Genomic DNA, 19,439 nt, shown 5'->3' with positions numbered 1-19,439 from the left:
GTAGTATCCGGCTGTGCCATATACGATGAACTCCATCAGGCTGTTCCTCTCCCTGAACAGTTTAGCGCTAGTGTAACACTAGCCTTATTCCAGTGTTTCCCTATCCTGATCTATTTAATATTGCATTGGTGCTTTAAAGGGGTTGTCCAGGATTTTTATATTGGTGGCCTAAAAATAGCTGATTTTTTTAACGACTAACACACTGCACTTCTGCTGAATAGGTGTTCCAAAGTAGCTCTGTCCATTGTGTAGTGCAGTGTTCCTCAACTCCAGTCCTCAGGGCCCACCTACCGGTCATGATTTGAGAATATCCCACAGAATGAATACCTGTGGTAAGTCCTGATATAATTAGTGTATCACATGCTTAATACTAAGGAAATCCTGAAAACATGACTGGCAGGTGGGCCCTGAGGACCGGAGTTGAGGGACCCTGGTGTAGTGGATGGAGCTAGTTAGTGTAGCTCTGCTTCCATTGAAGTGAACGGGAGCAGTGCTGTAGCAGCTACATCCTCTACATAATAGACAAAGCTATGGAGTTCTGATAATGGAACTGCTTTGGAACAGTTGATTGGTGGATGGGTCAGGCCCTCCAACAATCAAATATTGGTGGCCTATCTTGAGGCTAGGCCATCAATTAAAAATCCTAGAATGCTCATTCCAGAGAAAATATCAAGTCATGTTCCTATGGGTCAGTTTCAGAAACAGTGGGCCTCATATCAAAACTGCCTAAGGGTAAAAAAAAAATATGCATATCTTAGAAACACGTGGGAATCAGCGGCTTCCAAATTCAGGCCTAATATCGCAGCCACTGTGACAGCAAGGTCTTTGGGTGTTTGTTTGGTTTGTGAGACTGGAGGGTCAGATCAAAGAGAAGTGTCCGAGAGAACAGTTGTTAGCATCTTTGCCCACCCCTCATAAAGCGGTTGATTTCATTGCTGATGCTTCGATGGATGCAGTTAAGCTGGCAGCTAGGGCTTCTTCCTTCTCTAATTCTGCCCGCCGTGCTTTATGGCTTAAGAATTGGAGAGGGGGGGATGGCAGTAGTGGTGTCAGAAGTAGCATCATTTATCAGAAAACAGAACATCATGTTCCTACCTTACCTAGATGATTTTCTCAAGAGAGTTGTGTGGAATCACTACACAGAGTAAAAAGTGTCCTGCAGAGTTTAGGTTGGATAATAAATGTAGAAAAATCCAAAATGGAGCCAAAAACAAGCTAGGTGTTTTGGGGTTTGCTCCTGGATTCAGTGGCTCAGAGGACCCTGTTGACCCAAGAAAAGATAACTCATGTGCAGGAACAGATAGAATGGATTCAGATGGACCAAAGATTGCCTTCCGAACAGTCAATGTCCATCCTGGGGTCACTGACATCATGCATTCCGGCGGTACAGTTGGCCCAATTCCTTACTTGCCAACTTCAGGGAGAAATACTATATTATATGGTAATAAATGGAGGAGTTCTAGATTCAGAGATAATAGTCTCAGAAAAAACATTAGTATCCCTGTCTTGGTGGAAAATGTATACAAATCTAAAATCAGGGAATTTTGTGGCGTCTTCCAGACCCAGTGGTGATCACGACGGACACCAGTCCATGGGGTTGGGGGATGCATTTCCTAATTCAGGGCCAGTGGTCCCCCATACAGAGGACCTTCTCATCAAACAGGAAGGAACTATTAGCAGTAAGATTGGCTTTAAAGGCAGCGTCACCCTTCATTCTGCAGAAACATGTCAGAATTATGTACGACAATCGCGCTACTGTTTTTTCTTTTGCTAAAGATTATGAAAAAAAAATTATAATAATCGTAATATTAAGCATGTTATTTTAATGACAACCAAACATCAAGCTTTACTTTTATTTTATTTACCTATATTTCCATTCTGAAAAGAGGAATCATGTACGGTAAATTCAGGGCCTTACATTTTATGGATTTCATAAGGAAAAAAAATTATATAGTATAAAAAAGAAACCAATACAGTAACCAAGTAAAACTACAAAAGTAGAAAATAAGTTTACTATTAAGTCACATTTCAGTTCAATAAATAAGATTTCCCAGCATAAATATTCGACCTAACCTGTTTGGTATGGTAATTACTTTCATGTGGAAAGATTTACAAAATTCCATATACAAGTCTGTGAATGGAAAATATCTAGATAACCGGTTATGCCTTCACCAAATATATTAGAAACAAATAAAGAGCCCTCTATTCTTTACCAAGAAACCATGCAATTCAATGCCATGCTTTGTAACATCATTATATGGATTATATTCTTTACAAACCTCGGCTATTCTGGGCTGAGAGCAAGTTCATGTGAAATGAACTGACAGACGGCCTGCCTGATGAATCACAGTGATAAACGCCAGTCACAGTCTTTATTCTGGTGTGTACGGCCTGGCATCATCAGATTGCTTACACCGGGTTCTACACTCCAGATGTTAGAAACTGGCTTCTCAATGACGGCAGCAGCAGTGGATCTCCACAGCATGTACAGTACTACTGCGTCTTTTTCCCAGCTTCACAGTGGTGACTGTAGACCTCCATTAGAGGTCTCAGAGGTACTTCACTACAGGGAGTTTTCTTTCTTTCTTTCTCCATCTTTGTGATGTATTGTGTCTAGAGATCAGCTAATTTCATACTTTGAACTTCGTTTGGTGGTAAAAGGTGAATTGCGTTATGGATTCCGTTACCACAGACCATAACGCAATTCTATAACGGAACGCCTTTAGAGTCATTCTGTAATTCATTCTGTCAAAATAGAAGTCTATGGGCTGCAAAACGGATCCGTCCCATTTCTGTTATGCAGGGGGGTCCTCGCCGTCCCAACTTTTCTTTGACACACAGATCTTTATGATTTTGGGATCGTAAGGAATTTCCCGCTTTGGACAGGTCACCCAGCCTTTAAAGATGTTATTTGATATAAGGGCTAATGCACACGAACGTATTTTCTTTCCGCTTTTTTTGCGGACTGTATGCGGAACCATTCACTTCAATGGGTGGGTAAAAACAACGGAAAGTACTCCGCGTGCATTCAGTTTCCGTATTTCCGTTCCGCAGAAAAGTTGTGCATGTCCCACTATTGTCCGCAAATCACTATCCGATGCCCCATTAAAGTCAACTGGTCCGCAAAAACACAATTTGTACGTCATCCATATTTTGCGGATCCATACTGTAGAAATGCTATGCCCAGCCCATTTTGCTCATGTGTTTGGTGATTTATAAGTTTCTGTTTCCATTTCCAATCTGCAAAAATGGATCGCAAACGGATATGTTTTGTGGAATAACGGAACAGAAGAGGACTTAAAATCAGAGGAAAAAAAAAAAAAACTCAGATATGGAACAACGGAGCTGTGAAAAACAGACCGCAAAACAACAACGGTCGTGTGCATAAGCCCCAAGTGTTATATTGGCTGCTATGTATATCTCCACATGCTGTAATAGCAGAATAACCTAGTGGCCCTGCGCTTTTCCGTTACATAATTATGCTCAAGGAAAACTTGTTTGTCTGCTTTTGCAGGGTTTACCTTACAACTATGTCTATTGTTTGTTGCTTTTATAATAATGTGTAAATCAATGCTTCTTATTCTACACCATTCAAGCAGCTAATAGAGACAAGCTATCGAGCGACTTGAATCACACCACCTTTTTTTCAGATGGTTCTTGAAGATTCACATCATGATCACTTTAAATCCATGTAGTCCATCAGAACCTACCAGCATTATATATCTTAAAGTCATATTGTGAAGACGTCACAAGACCTCTTGTGATGAATGGGTCACCGATGGTGTAACTGAGAACGATTGGAGATTGTTGTTGTCCTGGTAGAGTATAGTACTGGTCAAAAACAATGTTTAGAAATACGGGAGGTATATTAGTGTACTTCAATTCACACCTCTGGAATGCATATTCTCCAGTCCAAAACTATTGCTAAGGGCCATAAAAAGAATGACACATTTTACTGGCTGGTTACGGTTCCAACCCCTCTCAGATTATTCAGTTCCTTCACCATCTGTGTCACTTTCTGGCGATCCACTGCTCAGTCTTTCACTAAAATTACATATTCTTTTCCATGCAAGCTCTTGCTGGAAGCTTGCACTGAATGACCTTCCTAAACGCCCATGGAGTTTCTTTGAGACATTATCTTCACTTTCCGATTTAGGAATTTTTCTTGCATGAACAGGAGGTTGAGGTCTCAGGTTTCCAAGCTGCAGGGTCCAGGGGCCGAATCTCTGCCAGCTAAGTCTCTGAAATGCCAAGAGACAATGAAGATTTCCTCCAGCCTTAAAAATAGGAAGCAAAAGTAAAGATTTTGAAGTAGATTAAATATTGTGTGTCTGAATAAATACACGTTTATGGGTTATGGAATAATGGAAATTGTAAAAAAGGATGGACATATAGATCACATTAGATATAAAAATGACTTTTTACACCATTTTATTCTTTTGTTTAATAGTCTGAATCACATGTCTTATCTTGCACCCACTAGCAGTTACTTAAAAAATATAATACTATCACAAGCATATGACTCTACTCGCATGGGTCAAAGATCTCACTCCCTGCACAATGTAAATAGTAAACATGAAAGGGACAAACAAAAGGGAGGTGTTTTTTTTCAGTTTTTTATTATGTATGTGTAACCCTCTCCGTCTACAGCGCCATGGAATTAATGGCGCTTTCAAATAAATAATAATCAGCCAAACTATAATAAATGATAACATATCAAAAAGGTAAAGGAACTGCATCAAGGGGGTCAATAAGCAAAACACCTAACAGGAGTAGATTCATTTTGACCAATTTGGTAACATGAAAATGAGAGGTTGGGTAGAAGCTATACCTTCTGCCTACACACACTTTTGTCCTGCATCATAAAATAGCCAGTGAGTGACTGAGCGGTCACCTCTTGTGAGTCAAGAGGGACAAGGAGGCAGCAGTCAGTAGGGGAAGCATTGGAACGGGAGCAACAGAATGTTAACGACTTCTGAATTTGTTCGATTTTTTTTTTCCTGAAGCCCGCTCAGTACACTGCACATGTTCAGGAGTCTTCATGAGTTCCTGGCTCTACCTACCTGCCCTGCCGCTGACTGCACTAGGAAGGGAGCCGCCAAACAGCAGCAGCGGGAAGGCAAAGAGTCAGGAGCTCTTGGATATGAGGACTCCCTGGCGCGCATTTCACTCTGGAGCTGCTCTATACAGATTCTACCAAAATGAATGGGTCAATTCAAGAACGTGTTAGGGTTTCTGTGGCCTCAGATAGGTTAGCCTAAAATTGGTGACAGATTCCATTTAAGAAAAAAAATAACATGGACATTTTTGAAAGATGGTTGACAAAATGACTTTGTAAAACAAAGGGAGGGAGGGGGAGAGTGACATTTTTTTTAAAATAACCACTTTAGGTGGCATTGTGTGTATAATATCTATGTATCTGTTTAACTTTATATTTTAATTCACTTTCCTTTTTTTTTTTACTTAAAAAAAGTATTTTAAAAGTATTTGAGCAAAAAGGCAGTTTCGGTTTCGGTTTTCGGTCAAGGGCATCCTGAATTTTCGGTTTCGGGTTCGGACCAGAATTTTCATTTCGGTGCACCCCTATGGTAACCTATGCGCTGAAGTCATCAATATCAGATTGCGGGGGTCTGACTTCCGGAACCCCACTGATGAGCTGTTTGAAGAGAATGCAGCGCTCGTACAAGAGCTGCTTTCTCTTCACTGTTTAACTGCTCGCTGTCTACATCGCAGTGGTGAGCAGGTGTAATTACAACTTCTCTGTCCCATTTACTTTATTGGGACGGAGAGTAACTACAACTGCTCCTTCCCACTGAAGTGAATGGGATGAAGAAGCTTGAATTACACCTGCTCACAACTGTGATGTCAAAGGCGAGCAGGTAAACAGTGAAGACAAAGCAGGATCAGCAGGTGAGCTAACCCCTTTATTTCAATTCCCATCTTGTTTAGTAACCTTTGTAGATCGACGGAAGACAAATTCTTTAGCATTTGCAAAACTTACCTTTTTCGTTTTCCTGTATTGTAGGCCCCTTTCTGTATGTCTTATATCAAAAAATTCTGGGTTTTGAGTGTTCAAATCAGTAACAATATCTGCCCACCTGAAACGTATTAAAAAAAAAATGCATTTAGTAAAATGTTAACAAGCGAGGGTAATGAGATGTGTAAAGCTACGTACTAGTAGTGTCTGCTTACTAGCAGCATTGTCCTATAAACGAAAGCTAGTGTAGATAAAAATGTGAAAAATAATTTTTAAAGGTTTTGTCTTCATTGATACTTTCATTTTCACTCTTAACCCTTCAAGTGAACGGGACAAGCAGTTGTAATTACATAGCACCGCTAGTACCAGCACAGAGGACACAGAGCGACCCCTTCAAACAGCTGATTAGCAAGGGTGTAGGGAGTCAGATCCCTGCCGATCTGATACTAATTAACTAGCCTGATGGTTGGTCAATATCGTTACAGTGCACAACCCCTTTAAGTCACATATCAGTACCTCCAACTTTCATAAGAAAAAGTCGGAAAAAAAAAGTTTTGCAACAGTTGCTATTAAAGAGGACCTTTCACCTGGAAAAACATTGTGAACCAAGTATCATGACATATAGAGCGGCGCCCAGGGCTCTCACTGCACTTACTATTATCCCTGGGCACCGCTCCGTTCGGCCGCTGTGCCCTCCAGTATCTTCGCTCACTTGGTTATAGTAGGCGGAGTCTGCCCTTGTTCTGCTGGGCATCTCCTTCTCCCAGGCTGTGAGCTCTGCGCTGCGATTGGCCAGCGCTACAGCCTAGGAGGAGGAGACGCCCAGCAGAACAAGGGCAGACTCCGCCTACTATAACCAAGTCCCCTAAGTCTCCGCCTACTATAACCAAGTGAGCGAAGATACCGGAGTACATCGCCCAGGGATAATAGTAAGTGCAGTGAGATCCCTGGGCGCCGCTGTATATGTCATGATACTTAGTTCACAATGTTTTTCCAGGTGAAAGGTCCTCTTTAAGGCCTCTTGCACATAAAGTTTTTATATTTTTCGTTTACATTCCGTTTTTTGCGTGCAAAAAAAAAAAACCTGAAGGTAATCCGTATGCCTTCCGTTTCTGTATTTCCGTTCAAAGATAGAACATGTCTATTATTGTCCACATAATGGACAAGGATAGTACTGTTCTATCAGGGGCCAGATGTTCCGTTGCGCAAAAAACAGAATGCACACGGACGTCATCCGTATTTTTTGCGGACCGCAAAATACTGAAAAAGCCATACAGTCGTGTGCAAGAGGCCTAAAGTGAATAATAACTGAAATACATTGGCCATGGGAGGAAATGCTCAAAAACCCCAAACACTGTAGCGTGTTTATAACCAGGGGAGCAATTCCCCTGCATGTGATCCGTTGCTAACGGCAATCCCCCGGTTATAAACACGCCACAGCGTTTGGGGGTTTTGAGCATTTCCTCATATTTAGGCCACTTTATTTCAGTTATTTTTCTCGATATGTTTAGAATGTGCCATTGGGTAATGTTGGTAGCATTCTAGCGCACCTGGCCTGTTATAGGTGGGGCTTACAGCCTTATCTCTCCCACTACCTGAGTGATCTCACTATGGAGCTATGTGGGAGTTTGGCTGCAAGTTGGATCTTAGCACCTTTTAGTCTGTGTTCACACACCATAGGTAGTCTATGGGTAGGGCTCTGATGTGTTCCTGACTGGAAGACATTGGCTAAAGTGTCAGTTCTTAACATCAGCTTGAGGGGTTAGCCAGTGTTGTCAGTTGCATATCATTGTGGTGCACCTTTCGCAGCGATTGATTAAAGGGAATAATCCACAAGGCACATGCTAGTAAAAGCATGCATGTAGGCTCATCTACAGAGCCAAAATATAGGAAGGAAAAAATGGGCGATTGCTCACACACATTAGATTGTTGGCTGATCCTCTTACAAAAGGACCTGTCATCACTCCACGCAGTGCAATCTCAATGTTATACAGCAGGTGCTACTGAACAGATTGATATATAGTTTTGTGGGTAAAGACCACCCTGTGCACCACTATCAGTGACTGACACCTATCCCTGTATACACACACAGAGAATGCTATCAATCTGACTGAAGACATAAAAGCAGAGATATAAATGTATTAATTACAAGTTTTACTGACTCTTTTCCCACAAAACTATATATCAGTCTGCCCAGCTCCTCCTGCCCTATAACATGCTGCCTGCACTGTATATTGCACTGCATGTTGTGGTGACAGACCCTCTAACACTAGCAGGCTGGGATGACGTCTTTGTCCTGCACTATATGACAGTGCTGCTGGGGAAGAGGGCTCCATGTTTCTAGAGTAGATCTAGAAATCTACAAGAAGCTTTCATTCTTTTTCAGCGTCACTTACTTTTTGCAGTGAATCGTTGGATGCTTCCTGCTTGGCTCGCCAATTAATATCCAGTATTCTAATTCATGTTGGAACAGCTGACCCCTAAAATAGCAATAAACAGTAAAACGTCAGTATGGCCACATCCGAATAGGGTTTCACATTCTGAATCCACGACTAGATAAGTGTAGTATAACAGATATCATTTGGAACACCCACCTGTATGCTTTACAGGCCTTTACTGGGGTGGCTTCAAATCCAATAGGGCAAAAATAATGATTCTGGCAATGATAAATGTAGGCCATCGAATCATCTTTCAAGCCCTGAGTTAACTTTGACAAAGCGCCAACAGCTGAAAGCAGAAATTACAATCCAGGTCAGAACGGCACCTTTTAATTATTAAAATACAAGAGATAAGACTTGCTGCCGTCATAAATGACTGAAAGTGTCTGTGTACATGCTCACATACAAATATAAGAGTTTTGTACAATTTACTGTTGTCCCCATTTAGATACAAATGGATATTGTTGATATTTCTTATGGAGAAAGTCCAGAGAAAGCAAATAGCATTTACCTTACGTAAAAATATGCCTGCAGATACAAGTCTGTACTTCGCCCTCTTCTGTCAAATTGCCAAAATTTCTACTTGGCCATTTAATTATTTATTTTTGAGAGAGCTGGGCTATAGCCAACATGAACGCCAATGTAGTCCCTATATGGAGTTGGCACTAATGCCCTGATTTATCAAGACTGACATGTGCTATGATGGTCTTGATAGTCCCTGCACAGTCGGAGGATGCATTTTTTTTTTTTAGACGAGGCACCTAAAGGGGAAGATGCCATTATAACCAACAATTAGCAATGTTAATACATTTGTAGAGCAACTTGCTGATTGTGGTTTTTTTTGTTCTTTTGTATTTTTTTTTTAAAGGTGGAAATGCCCTTTAGGCCTCATGCACACAACCGTTTTTGTGTCCCGTGTCTGTTGTTCCATTTTCCGCGATTTTCTGCGGACCCATTGACTTTCAATGGGTCCGTGGAAAACTCGGCTAATGCACAGTTTGTGATCCGCGTCCGTGATCAGTGTTTCCAGTCAGTGAAAAAAATATGACCTGTCCTATTTTTTTTTAACGGACAGCGGTTCGCGGACCCATTCAAGTCAATGGGTCCGTGAAAAAACACGGAGGCACACAAGATTGTCACCCGCGTCTGTGTCCGTTTTTTTTCTATCATTTGCATGGCAAACTTGACTTAGGGCTCTTTCACACCTGCGTTCTTGTCTTCCGGCATAGAGAGTTCCGTCTTCGGGGCTCTATGCCGGAAGAATCCTGATCAGTTTTATCCTAATGCATTCTGAATGGTGTGAAATCCGTTCAGGATGCATCAGGATGTCTTCAGTTCAGGACCGGAACGTTTTTTGGCCGGAGAAAATACCGCAGCATGCTGCGCTTTTTGCTCCGGCCAAAAATCCTGAACACTTGCCGCAAGGCCGGATCCGGAATTGATGCCCATTGAAAGGCATTGATCCGGATCCGCCTTAAGCTAAACGTCGTTTCGGCTCATTGCCGGATCCGACATTTAGCTTTTTCTGAATTGTTACCATGGCTGCCGGGACGCTAAAGTCCTGGCAGCCATGGTAAAGTGTAGTGGGGAGCGGGGGAGCAGTATACTTACCGTCCGTGCGGCTCCCGGGGCGCTCCAGAGTGACGTCAGGGCACCCCAGGAGCATGGATCACTTGATCGCATGGCATGTCATCCATGCGCATGGGGCGCTCTGACGTCATTCTGGAGCGCCCTGGGAGCCGCACGGACTGTAAGTATACCGCTCCCCACTACTACTATGGCAACCAGGACTTTAATAGAGTCCTGGCTGCCATAGTAACACTGAACGCATTTTGAAGACGGATCAGTCTTCAAATGCTTTCAGTTCACTTGCGTTTTTCCGGATCTGGCGTGTAATTCCGGCAAGTGGAGTACATGCCGGATCCGGACAACGCAAGTGTGAAAGAGGCCTTAGATTTTTTTTTACTTTCCTTTACGTCTGGTGATCCTCCAAAAATAAAGGAAGACACACAGAAACAAAAACGGACACGGATAACGGAACCCCTTTTTGCAGTCCGGAAAAAAATACTGCATGAGGCCTTAGAAGAACACTTCCATCAAAAAACGTATCACATATTGACCACTTATATGTAAACATGTGTGGGGTTTTTCTATGAAAAATTATGGATGGTGTTCTGGCGATAAGTTTTTGAAGTCAGTCCATGTGTTCTACTTCCTGTCCTGGCTCTTCAACTTCCTTTTTGATTAGACTTTTAGCAGAGCAAGCAGTCTCGCGTAAAAGGCATTATGCTGCCTCTTTGTATTGAAGACATCCTCAGGATAGGTCATCAATATCGGACTCTGACACCCTGCGCCTCCGCCGATCACCTGTTTGAAGAGGAGGCGGCGATCCATGCAAGCACTTCATCCTCTTCATTACAGTTCCCGTCATCTCAGAAGTGCAGTGTAATACAATTACACACTCCATTCATTTGAATGGAGAGAGTACTTGTAATTAAACTGAGCCACTGCTACAGAGGAGACGATGCATAGTGTAATGAAGAGGAAGCAATGCTCACAAGGAGCGCCACCACATCAGTGGGCGTGCCGGGTGTAGGACCCCCTCAGATCAGATATTTAGGACGCCATTTAAGGTGCTATCCATAAGGAGATATTGTATTTGCCAAATCATAACTGAAGGAACAGGTCTTGGTCTTGGGCTTCTGTAACGTCTTTCAGACTAATTATTCCTCTCTTCAGCTGCACAGCTAGATGCATTTCTGCCAAAAGCAGGGGGTGTCTCCCTTCTGTGGAATCTGCCACCATTGTACTGCTGTGAGATCATTTCCCACTATATTTGTTTTCAGCTCTGGAGGTCACAGAACAAATAAAGAGGAGATGGTCTCACTTACAGAAAAGCAGGGTGCTCCTGTGATCTTCAGAAGTAAGGTTTATGAGGCTCAAGATCTGACTTCGCAACTGCGCATTACGCAAAGTCCTGCCTCTCTGGCCTCCGGAGTACACGGAAGCGGTGAGTGAGACGCTTAATTTCACTCCCGCTCCGTGATCATGTGATGTAACGATTACTCGATGCAGGGAAACTGCATCGATTAATTTTTTAACTCGATTTAATTGAGTTATTCGAATAATCGTTTCAGCCCTAATGTGAACTCTCCTTTACAAGAGACGGATCTTTCCTGACAGCAGGCCATGGACTGCAACTTAGGTGGAAGTGAGACCTCAATGACCATGATTTTACAGATTTTTTTCAGGTGGATGCAGACATATTTTTATTTGCTATTTATACCATTCTCTATTAAATGAAATTAAATTGTGTTAAAGTACAGTGACTTTAAGATAACAAGAAAGCAAGCTATGCAAAATAAACTTCACTGCAATTTCAAATCCAAACTCACAAGGCGGTGTAGGATCACACAGTGTAAGTGGTCTTTAAAAAAAAGATTTTCCCATTTTCCAGAGATTCTCTGCCATCCCCTACGAGGCTGCATCTGAAGTCTGCGCTGGCCACACCACAGAGCACTGACTGCTGTCATAAGTTACTTGGGAGTCAGTTTAGAAAATATACTTCAGCACTATGTGACCCATAATGTCATGATGAGGCCGAACACTAATTTCTGCATGTGCCTTTACCCTTACTGCATCACTAAGCCATGCCATATAGGCTTTGCTATGGTAGCAGAACTACTGCACCCCTCAAATACAATATTTCATTGCATTTCCGACCTGTAACTTTTTACTCACCAGATTCTCCTGCAGTCTTATTCTTTCCATGAGGTTTGTAAAGAACATAAGAACAGCCTTTGACATGAAAATGATCATTGATTTGCCTGAACCATCTAAAAATCAAAGAGAAAATATGGGGTTAAAATAGAAACTGACATGGAAAAGGAAACGTGTACTGTAGGTGATGGATGACTGAACTAATACAATACGGTATTTGCCACCTGACACATGTGTTATCCATATGATGCTCTTAGTTAGGGTGCCTTCATGTGCAGCAAAAATGTCTGCAACTGAAAATCAGTTTCATGCATCTGAATGGGGCTTGCAGAAAACCACATGCAGATTTAAAAGTGACAGAAAAAAAAACGGTGCAATTGATGATTGCCCCCCAATATTCTTTGCAGGAGGATTGAGAAATATTTGCATCAGATGCAGAGAGCTGGAAACTTCAATAATTCTGCGTAGTTTCATTAAAGGGGTTCTCCGAGAATAAAAAAATAATAAAAAATTAAATACTTAAATATTACTTTATTATAAATATATTCCCAAATACCTTGCATTAGCTATAATGGCTTTTTTTGTCTGGGGAGCAATCATTAGGAAAAATAAAATGGCCGCCGTCCTATTTGTACACACAACACCTGTCCTAATCACACAGCAGCACAAGTTACTTTACAAGACTGAGCTAAAGAGCTGCCTCATCCTCCTCTCTGCTTTACTTGTCAGGGATTATAATCCATGACAGGCAGAACGGAGGATGAGGCAACTCTTTAGCTCAGTGCTGTGAAGTAACTTGTCCTCCTGTGTGATTAGGACAGGTTTTGTGTGTACTAATAGGACAGTGGCCATTTTATTTTTCCTAATGATTGCTCCCTAGACAAAAAGAGCCATTATAACTAATGAAAGGTATTTGGGAATATATTTATAATAAAGGAATATTTAAGTATTTTCATTTTTTCAATTCCTGGAGAACCCCTTTAAAGGGGGTTTCCATAAAACTACTTTCAAACCGACTCGCTATGGTGTACAACAATAAAATAAATGATGCATCATGGGCTGAACTAACATTTTCGAAGCCCTCTTGTCACTGGTGTTCTGCAGTGGGGTAGTCATCTTCATGACATCACATAACACTGAAGTATATTTCCTATGTTCAAATGGCAGATGTGCATTTTTGTGGCGGAAATCTGAGACTGGCCCTCAGATTTCTGGTATGGATGTTCTGTAAATGTGCAGTTTGCATCATGAGGATCAGCCTCATTGTATTGTGTCACTTATTTGCCGTGGATTAACATCTGTGCAGAAGATTTCTGATGCATGTGAAAGGGGTTGTGGAAACTGCATTCAATTACAATGGAGGTAGATCATCATCGGATTTAAAGTGGATTTTGGCTCTAGTTCCAGGACAATTCTGTATATTTAACAGAAAATTTGTCATTACGTAAATACCGTGACTCCAGCCAAAAGCTGTACTTTTAGTTTTTGCTTGTGGTGGCTTTTTAATTACTTTCCAGTTTCTCTTACAGAAGGAACCAATGAAACTTTCAAGGATGTGGCACTAAGATTAGAAGAATAACAGTACACTCAACATAACTGTCCCTAGAAACGTGTGTTTTGGTGGCTACTCCAAGTAATGGAGAAGGGAACTTGTGTTCTGTGCTTTAGGAAGCACTATTAGAAGGACGTACCTCATCAAGGTTGTATTTCCAGTAAATGGGCCAAAACGAATTTCTTCAAAAGGTGGCTGGAAACCAAGAATATGTAAAGCCTCCTCTTGAGTTAGTGGTGGAAGACTTTGGGGAGAAAAAATAAAAAATAAAAAAAAATATATAAAAATGCAATTTTATTAGAACAAACAATTACATTTGGCATACTGGTATCCAAATCCCCTCTCCCATGGTCTACTCCCAGTATTACTAATCACAGTACCTTCCTGATCCCAGAGTGCTGTATAGAAAGTTCCAGCAGGACACCAAAGAGGAAATCCCACATGATGTCTTATACTGGGGTCGACTGATACAGTACCTTTGTAGACAAAAAAAACATTCAAAATGTGTATAGACAGAAAGAAACGCACACGGTGTATACTGCTGACCCATTGCCAGGCAATATCATGTACTGTAATAGTGTACAAGGTTTAATTATCATATTGTCAAGTTATAAAACCTTCTATTGTTGCTAAAAAACACATTATGCCAGCTTTAATAGAAAAGGCAAGCAATACAGATACACAAGTTCTAGTACGCAATAATTTATGCCGTGGGAATACAGCGAGTCACACAATGATGCCCTGTGCTTCATGACGAAGACGTATTTGACTCAGGTTCTGGAGTGGCTTGGAACATCTGTATTCCTGTAAAAGTCATAAGGGACCGGTAGTCCAAAGTCATTGTCCCGCACAGTTTGGCTCATTACAGGTAAGTGCACGCACAGACCTACAGCCAAGTACTACGCAGTAAAGGCGTCCGGGGTCTGACAAATAGCGCCTATGGCACCATATTAAGAAGATATTGTACCTTAACACAGCATCCAATAAAACACCCAACAGTCCATTTTTGTTCCTACATAATGTGATGGAAATAGTCTACTTATGGCACCTAATGAAAATGGAGGCATATCTACAGCAGAGCCCCACAGACTTTTAGAGTTGCTCTATTATAACTCGTAATACTGCTGGCATGAAGCCTTAGGCTAGTTCACACATGCGTAAAAAAAATCCGGCAGGTTGTTCAGGCAGAGAACAGCCTGCAAGAGTTCTCTGGATCTGGCATAGCCGGACAGTACCAAGTGCCTGTTGGACCCCATTGACAATAATGGGATGGGGCAGGAATCAGTCCTCACTCCAGCATATACAGGTCCTTCTAAAAAAATTAGCATATTGTGATAAAGTTCATTATTTTCTGTAATGTACTGATAAACACTAGACTTTCATATATTTTAGATTCATTACACACCAACTGAAGTAGTTCAAGCCTTTTATTGTTTTAATATTGATGATTTTGGCATACAGCTCATGAAAAGCCAAAATTCCTATCTCAAAAAATTAGCATATCATGAAAAGGTTCTCTAAATGAGCTATTAACCTAATCATCTGAATCAACTAATTAACTCTAAACACCTGCAAAAGATTCCTGAGGCTTTTAAAAACTCCCAGCCTGGTTCATTACTCAAAACCGCAATCATGGGTAAGACTGCCGACCTTACTGCTGTCCAGAAGGCCATCATTGACACCCTCAAGCAAGAGGGTAAGACACAGAAAGAAATTTCTGAACGAATAGGCTGTTCCCAGAGTGCTGTATCAAGGCACCTCAGTGGGAAGGAAAAAGTGTGGCAGAAAACGCTGCACAACGAGAAGAGGTAACCGGACCCTGAGGAAGACTGTGGAGAAGGACCGATTCCAGACCTTGGGGGACCTGCGGAAGCAGTGGACTGAGTCTGGAGTAGAAACATCCAGAGCCACCGTGTACAGGCGTGTGCAGGAAATGGGCTACAGGTGCCGCATTCCCCAGAAACAGCGGCAGAAGTGCCTGACCTGGGCTACAGAGAAGCAGCACTGGACTGTTGCTCAGTGGTCCAAAGTACTTTTTTCGGATGAAAGCAAATTTTGCATGTCATTCGGAAATCAAGGTGCCAGAGTCTGGAGTTAGACTAGGGAGAGGGAAATGCCAAAATGCCTGAAGTCCAGTGTCAAGTACCCACAGTCAGTGATGGTCTGGGGTGCCATGTCAGCTGCTGGTGTTGGTCCACTGTGTTTTATCAAGGGCAGGGTCAATGCAGCTAGCTATCAGGAGATTTTGGAGCACTTCATGCTTCCATCTGCTGAAAAGCTTTATGGAGATGAAGATTTCATTTTTCAGCACAACCTGGCACCTGCTCACAGTGCCAAAACCACTGGTAAATGGTTTACTGACCATGGTATTACTGTGCTCAATTGGCCTGCCAACTCTCCTGACCTGAACCCCATAGAGAATCTGTGGGATATTGGGAAGAGAAAGTTGAGAGAAGCAAGACCCAACACTCTGGATGAGCTTAAGGCCGCTATCGAAGCATCCTGGGCCTCCATAACACCTCAGCAGTGCCACAGGCTGATTGTCCTCCATGCCACGCCGCATTGATGCAGTCATTTCTGCAAAAGGATTCCCGACCAAGTATTGAGTGCATAACTAAACATAATTATTTGAAGGTTGACTTTTATTGTATTAAAAACACTTTTCTTTTATTGGTCAGATGAAATATGCAAATTTTTTTAGATAGGAAATTTGGGTTTTCACGAGCTGTATGCCAAAATCATCAATATTAAAACAATAAAAGGCTTGAACTAATTCAGTTGTGTGTAATGAATCTAAAATATATGAAAGTCTAATGTTTATCAGTACATTACAGAAAATAATGAACTTTATCACTATATGCAAATTTTTTTTAGAAGGACCTGTATATTAGGACTCGGCATTCTGATATTTCATTTATTGACTTTTTATTTTATTTTTTATTTTACATCTTAAAAGGCTGAATTCACACCAGTTATTTGGTCAGTTATTGTGAGCCAAATCCAGGAGCGGGTACTCGCAGAATTACAGTTTTTCTCACCCCACTCACTTTCAATTGCCCATTCAAGTCAATGGGTCAGTGAAAGAAAAGTGATAGCACATGGATGCAGTCTGTTTTTCACTGATGGTTGCTGGGAGATGCTGGGTGTTTGTTTTTAATTATATATTTTTTTTCACTGACCGAAAACGATCATATACTGAAGCCACAAGGATGGAAAAACGGAATACAATTGCAGAAAAAACTGATTCAACATGGATGGAAAAAGTCTGAAAGGATTTTCCCATCTCAGACAATGGGGGCATATCTCTAGGATATGCCCCCATTGTCTGATAGGTGCGGGTCCCACTGCTGGGACCCACACCTACAACGAAGCGGGGAGCGCTGTGGCTGGAGGACCCCGGAATTCCCGGGGTCCGGTCACCACCAAGCACTGCTCCCATAAAAGTGAATTGGAGCACCCTGTGCATGCGCGGCCCATGCTCCCATTCATTTCTATGGGGCAGACGGCAATAGCTAAACCACCGGCTATTTTCGGCGGCCCCATAGAAATGAATGGAGGGCGGCTGCGCATGCAAGTGTTGTAATAATGCATACCATCTCCGAAGATCGAGAACTTTCCGTTGCTTGATGTCATCCACAATAAAGTGTTGGCTACAGTCTCTTAATGGCTTCACCTTTCTATCAGGTTTCTTCTTTGAGGCTTGTTTATTAATGACTCCTACAAACATAAAATGCAAGTAGAAGATGCATTAAAATAAATTCATGTCACATCACTCCCTTTACAGATATTCCATAAAACAATGCTAGAGCTGGGCACCTATTTACTTGAGGCATTAGCCCTAAGAGATGAATGATTCACACATCTTTTGGAAAATGACAGGTTTTTGTTTGGGCCAGAAGTGCATCCAGCAAGAAGGAGAAGTATTAGTCCTGGCTTTATATTTCCTATTACCTGTGAATCCACTTCTAGCTTTGATTTAGATAAAAATAAATAAAATAAAGTGGCACAAAAATGTGCCTTTTTTTTTTACTGGAAGTCTCCTTAGACTAAGGGTCTAAGTACATTGCTGATTTTGTGATCCACATATTGCAGATCCGCAAAGCATGGACTGCCTTCTGTAGAACTGTCCTCTCCTTGTCCATAAAACAGGCAAGAATAGGGCATGTTCTATTTTTGTGTCGGGCCCCCAGGCAGGGGCGTAGCTATATGGGAAGTGGCTGCTTTGGGTCCTGACCCAGAAGGGCTCATCCAGGAGGAGGAAGACTACAAGATTTGGTCAGGGCCCTCTCAACAGTATTACACAATAACATCATATACAGTGACAGTATAGACAGTGTAGAAAACGGATGGAACAGCTGCCGGCCCTGGTCTGAGAGAGCGATCTTTACTAGCCACAGAAATGGGGGCCGCATGAAAGGAAGGGGCTGTGAAAAAATTACTGGGGGAGGGGGGCCCCCATTCAAAAATTTGCTGTGGGGCCCAGTCATTTCTAGCTACGCCACTGCCCACAGGTGTGCTTTCTGCATCTTTTGCAGCCCCATTGAGGTGAATAGGTTCCCAATTGGGATGACAGAACTTCTGTTTTCAAGTTCCGCGTACAAGTTTCGGGATATCTAAGAATCCCTTTATGAATTCCGTTAGGGATCGACCGATATTGATTTTTTAGAGCAGATACTGATAATCTGTGAACTTTCAGGCCGATAGCCGATAATTTATACCGATATTCTGTGAATTTTCATTTTTGAAAAAATAAATAAAAGTAAGTCCTACACAAATCTTCTGAAAATAAACATGTTTATTGTTAACGTGTATTTGTTAACCCTTGTCCTAGTCACCCTGAAAGAGATCTATCAGGGTGAATAGGAGCTCACACTGTCCCTGCTGCCCTATGCTTTGTGCACACAGCAGCAGAGAGCTAACCATGGCAGCCAGGGCTTCAGTAGCGTCCTGGCTGCCATGGTATCCGATCGGAGCCCCAGGCTTACACTGATGGGAACTGCCATTGAGGAGGAGGGGAGAGGGGACCCAGTGGCCACTGCCACTAATGATTAATACTGAGGGGCTTGGGGAGAGGGGGCACACTGCGCCACCAATGACTAATACCAGGGGGCGCACTGCGCCACCAATATTTTTAATACTGGGGTTGGGGGGGGTGCACTGCACCACCAATGAAAATAACTCATTAATTCATATACAGGAGGCAGGAGCTGGCTGCAGAATCACATAGCCGGCTCCTGACCTCTATGAGCGGTAGCTGCGATATGTGGCAGTTAACCCCTCAGGTGCGGCACCTGAGGAGTTAACTACCGCAGATTGCAGCTCAGCTATTTGTCAAAGAGGTCGGGAGCCGGCTATGCGATTCTGCATCAGCTCCCACCTCCTGTATATGAACTTATGAGAGTTATCTTCATTGGTGACGCAGTGGCCACAGCCCATCCCCTCCTCTTGTCCTCCCTCCTCTCATTGGTGGCAGCGGCACAGGGAGGGAGGGAGACACTGCTTCCTTCTCCCCTGTGCTGCTGAGGGAGCACGGATCGCGCCGACAGCAGCTCGATCCGTGATCCCGATTCGTTATTGGAATATCGGCAAAATAGATGCCGATAACTTTCAAAATCCTGAATATCGGCCGATGATATCAGTAAACCCGATAATCTGTCGATCCCTAGATTCCGTTACCATGGACCATAAGTTATGGTCCATGATAGCGGAATCCATTACAGAATTCTTAGATAACCCAAACCTTGTACGCCGA

General features: G+C 42.4%; 1 protein-coding gene across 1 annotated transcript in view; it reads right to left on the bottom strand.

Moving 5' to 3' along the window:
• Positions 1-3,312: 3,312 nt before the first annotated feature.
• BIVM (basic, immunoglobulin-like variable motif containing) overlaps positions 3,313-19,439 on the bottom strand; it is a 37,925-nt gene continuing 21,798 nt past the window's right edge. Inside the window, exons 3-10 of the mRNA XM_044284587.1 lie at positions 17,281-17,404; positions 14,068-14,163; positions 13,827-13,931; positions 12,157-12,251; positions 8,572-8,704; positions 8,374-8,457; positions 6,002-6,098; positions 3,313-4,277 (exon numbers count right to left, since the gene is read on the bottom strand). Coding sequence (XP_044140522.1) covers positions 3,987-4,277; positions 6,002-6,098; positions 8,374-8,457; positions 8,572-8,704; positions 12,157-12,251; positions 13,827-13,931; positions 14,068-14,163; positions 17,281-17,404 — 1,025 coding nt within the window. The 3' untranslated portion in view covers positions 3,313-3,986. The remainder of the gene's footprint in view (positions 4,278-6,001; positions 6,099-8,373; positions 8,458-8,571; positions 8,705-12,156; positions 12,252-13,826; positions 13,932-14,067; positions 14,164-17,280; positions 17,405-19,439) is intronic.

The sequence above is a fragment of the Bufo gargarizans genome, chromosome 3 (assembly GCF_014858855.1).
Source record: "Bufo gargarizans isolate SCDJY-AF-19 chromosome 3, ASM1485885v1, whole genome shotgun sequence".
In the NCBI taxonomy this organism is placed as follows: Eukaryota; Metazoa; Chordata; class Amphibia; order Anura; family Bufonidae; genus Bufo; species Bufo gargarizans.
Note: the sequence above shows the minus strand (reverse complement) of the source record. Positions and strands in the feature narration are given on the sequence as shown.